General features: G+C 14.4%; 2 protein-coding genes across 2 annotated transcripts in view; both read left to right on the forward strand.

The window, feature by feature from the left end:
- Window positions 1-1,280: 1,280 nt before the first annotated feature.
- PGAL8A_00063400 (conserved Plasmodium protein, unknown function) lies at window positions 1,281-2,739 on the forward strand (the record flags this gene model as incomplete). Its single annotated transcript, XM_028674662.1, has 2 exons — window positions 1,281-2,443; window positions 2,604-2,739. The coding sequence occupies 2 exons, from the start codon at window positions 1,281-1,283 to the stop codon at window positions 2,737-2,739; spliced, it is 1,299 nt and encodes a 432-aa protein (XP_028530992.1).
- A 963-nt stretch (window positions 2,740-3,702) lies between these two features.
- Window positions 3,703-4,086, forward strand: part of PGAL8A_00063500 (conserved Plasmodium protein, unknown function) — a gene marked incomplete at both ends in the record, with an annotated part of 2,584 nt that continues 2,200 nt past the window's right edge. Inside the window, 2 exons of the mRNA XM_028674663.1 lie at window positions 3,703-3,757; window positions 3,886-3,944. Of these exons, the coding sequence (XP_028530993.1) occupies window positions 3,703-3,757; window positions 3,886-3,944 (114 nt within the window). The remainder of the gene's footprint in view (window positions 3,758-3,885; window positions 3,945-4,086) is intronic.

Consider the following 4,086-nt stretch of genomic DNA (forward strand, 5'->3'; position numbering starts at 1 on the left):
TTTTTTTTTTTTTTTTTTTTTTAAATTTGATTAAAATGATAAAAAAAAAATAGTTACATAAAAGAGCATTTATAACTTTAATGGTTATGATAAATAATTGTAAATTAATTAGAAAAAAAAAAGAATAAATAAATAACAAAAAGACAAAACTTTATAATCAAAATAAAACGCATAAAACAAATTAAATATAAATAAAACATAATAAACAACAATGTTAACAACTTTAACAAAACATTCATTAACAGGATATTTTATGTTTTCATAATGTTATTATTAAATTGTTATAAAAAGAAAATATAAAGTGAACATATATTCAGGTAAATATATATATATATATATATTATGGTAATTTAGAAAAAAAGAAAAAATGGTTTTTTAAAGAAAAAAAGTTCAAAATAAATAAAGAAGCGTGTTATTAATTTATGATATGTAAATGTTGAAAAAAAAAAAAAAAATTCTTTTATTAATCTAATTCTTATGAATATTAAAAATTTATATTTTTAATAGTGGGATATATATTATTTATAAATGAATGCAGTACAATTAAAATATAAAATTTGAAGAATATATTTTACGCATGTTAAGAATATAGTATTTTTGAAAATAGTAAATATACATGCTTAAATATATATAAATAAAAAAAAATTATATGTAAACTATTGCTATATTTATTTCCTTTTTTTAATATCTTATTTTTGTTAAAATGAGAAATTAAAAAAAAAAAAAAAAAAAAAAAAAACGAGAAAAAAAATAGAAAAAGATAATTTTATTGCACACTTAAGAGAATATATACTTGCATATGCTAAAAAAAAATATATACATATATATATGCATATATATTTTTTTTTATTTTTTTTTTTTTTTTACATTTATAAAAAAAAACACATATTTTAAGTATAGATATAATATATAATTTTTTAAATAAAAAGAAACAAAACATTTTTAAATTAAAATATATTTAAAGTATCATTAAGTTTTATAAAAATATAATTTAAATTTTATAATATGAAGCACCATTGAATTAAGAACTTTTCACTTCATATATATATATAATACATTTATTTTATTTTTTATTTTTTATTTTTATTTTTTTTTTTTTTTGCCTTAATATATAAAATTAAATTATATTTTCAGAAATTTTATCTGTATTATATTTTTATTAAAAATCATATAAATATTTTTATTTTATATTTCATTTCTTTTTTTTTTTTTTTATTTTCTTGAATTATTAATTTTTTTTTTTTTTTTTTTTTTTTGCTTATTGAAAGATGTTATTAAAAATGCAATTCTTTTTAATAAATGCTTTACTTGCATTATGCATCTTTAAAAAGTATATTAATGGATTAAATTATAATGATACTATAAAGAACACACGAAATAACCAATTTCTTAATAATGATACAAAGTTTGAAGCTTCTTTAAAGAATTTTTTAAAAAAAAATAATATGAATGATGAAAATAAAGAAGATAATCTTATAGAAGAAAATAAGGATTTTATAACAAAACAAATGTTATCAGGATTGTATAATAGTTTCATAGTAGATGTAGTTAATAATAGCACTTTACAATTTTTAGATAATTTAAATTCAGAAAAATCAGGTAGTGATGAATTTCAAATTGAATTGGAAGAAAGTTGTTCTCCTTTCTTTTGTGAAAAAGTTATGAAAGCAAAAGAAATTGAAAGAAGTACAACTGATGAAAAAGAAAATTCTGATGAATTAGTTGACGATTTAAATAGTAATGAAAAAGAAATAAAATTGCATGATGAAAATAAAAATGATATAGTTCAAAGTTTAGATTCTATTAATAAAAATAATGCAAATACACAAGAAGAAATAGATGCTATTTTTTCGAGATCATTTGATGGAAATGAAGAAAAACAAAAAATAATTTTAACTGACGGAGATAATGTATATATACTTGAAGAAATTACTCAAAATGAAAATGGATTAAATAATGAAGAGGATTTAAATAATAAAAGTAAAGAACAAGAAATTAAAATGCATATTCCTAGTGAAAATGAAGAAAATAATTATTTAGAAGATAATTTTTTAGATAATAATTTAGAAGAAAATGATGATTTAAACAACTTACAAAAAGATTCAGAAAAAGGAATACAAGAACACAATTTAGATAATAATTATGTAAATGAAAAAGATTCCAATGAAAATACTCTTGATGATAATATTTTTGAATTAAGTGATGAAGAATTATCAAAGAAAATATTTGAAGATATTAAAATGAATAGTGAAGATAAAGTAGAATGTTACAATTTCTCAAAAAATGAAGATAAATGTAATAGTTTTAAAAAATGTACTTATGTAAATATTGACAATAAAGATACATGTTTTCTAGATTATAATTATATGTTATTTTTAAAAAATAATAATTGTGCCTTACAATCTAAATCATCTCTTTTATCTATCTCAAAGGATTTACTTCAGTAAAAAAAAAAAAATAAATTTATAAATATATAAATAAATAAATGAATAAATAAATAAATAAATGAATATTCATATTAGTTTTTCTTTATAATAAATGAATACATTAACTTTATAAAATATTTTATTTTTTTTTTTTTTATTTTTTAATTTTTTTTTTAGAAATGAAATAATTAGTAGGCAATTATTTCAACTATTAAGAAATAGTAATAATAACAATTTTATTTGTGATACTATTACTTACTCATTTTTAACAAATGTTGTTGATAATACAAATTATGAAGAGATATTTTCTTAATTTTAAAAATATAAATATGTAAACTTTTTATTTTTATAAGTCTTTTGCATTGTATATTATTTACTAAAAATAAAAATTAATTGATTAATTTTTATATAAAGATAAAAAAAGAGAAAAGTAGTAAGAATATAAATATATATATATATATATATACATATACATATACATACTTATATATATATAATTATAAAAAAAAAATTTTAAAAATATATATTATTCATAATTATTATTTAAATTGATGATAATAAAAATAAATTAAATTGAAAAGTATAATTGTATTATTGTTTTTTTTAATTTTTTTTTTTTTTTATTTTGCAAAAGATGCAATTTTTTTTTTTTTTTCAATGGAACTATTTTAACTACTTTATTTCATTTTTTTAATAAGTTTATAAAATTTTTAATAACTCTTTTTTTAATATTGTGTAAATATAAAAAAATTAAAGAAAAACAGTGAAAAAAAAAAAAAAAAAGAAAACAAAACTGTGAAATAAACTTATATTTACTATTTTTTTTTTTTTTTTTCAATCATGTGTTATGAATAAAAAAAAAAAAAATTAAATAAAATAAAATAAAAATAAAAATTGAAATATACATATTTATGGATATTTTATCTTTTTTTTTTTTTTTTTTTTTTTNTTTTTTTTTTTTTTTTTTTTTTTTTTTTTTTTTTTATATATTCTCTGAAAATTAAAATAATATATATAACTTAAAATTTTGAATGATTAAGCAAAAGAAATATACTTTTGCTAATTATATTTTATTTTATTTTTTTTTTAATACAAAAGGTAAATATAATTTAATGAATGAATATAAAAAATACAAAAAAAAAAAAACAAAATAAAAAATATATATGAAGTAAAAAAAAGTGTATGAAGAATATAAATAAGAAAAAAGTATTAAAGGATTTACTAAAAAAAAAAAAAAAAAAAAAAGATAATTAAATATAAAGATGTTAACTAAAACATGTCTTTACTAAGAGATTCAGAATTAGAAGAAGTTCACAAAAAAATTATTGACAGTAATAAATAAACTTTTTATCTTTTATTTTCATATGAGTTTATTATAATTATTTTATTCTTTACTTATTATTTATTAAATTATATTTCATAAAATTTTCTTTTATTTTTTTTTTTTTATATAATAAAGGTACAATAGAAAAATGTGGTAAATTTTACAATGCTAGAATTCTTGAAGCTATTAAGACAGTAAAATTAAAGAAAATAAATAAAAAATATACAATTATTTTTTATTATTTATTTTTCTATAATAATTTAATAACAATAATATTATTAAAAAAACAAATGTTCCTAAAATTGTTTTTTTTTTTTTTTTTTTTTTTTTTTTTTA

Source organism: Plasmodium gallinaceum, assembly GCF_900005855.1.
Source record: "Plasmodium gallinaceum strain 8A genome assembly, contig: PGAL8A_v1_42, whole genome shotgun sequence".
Taxonomy (NCBI): Eukaryota; Apicomplexa; class Aconoidasida; order Haemosporida; family Plasmodiidae; genus Plasmodium; species Plasmodium gallinaceum.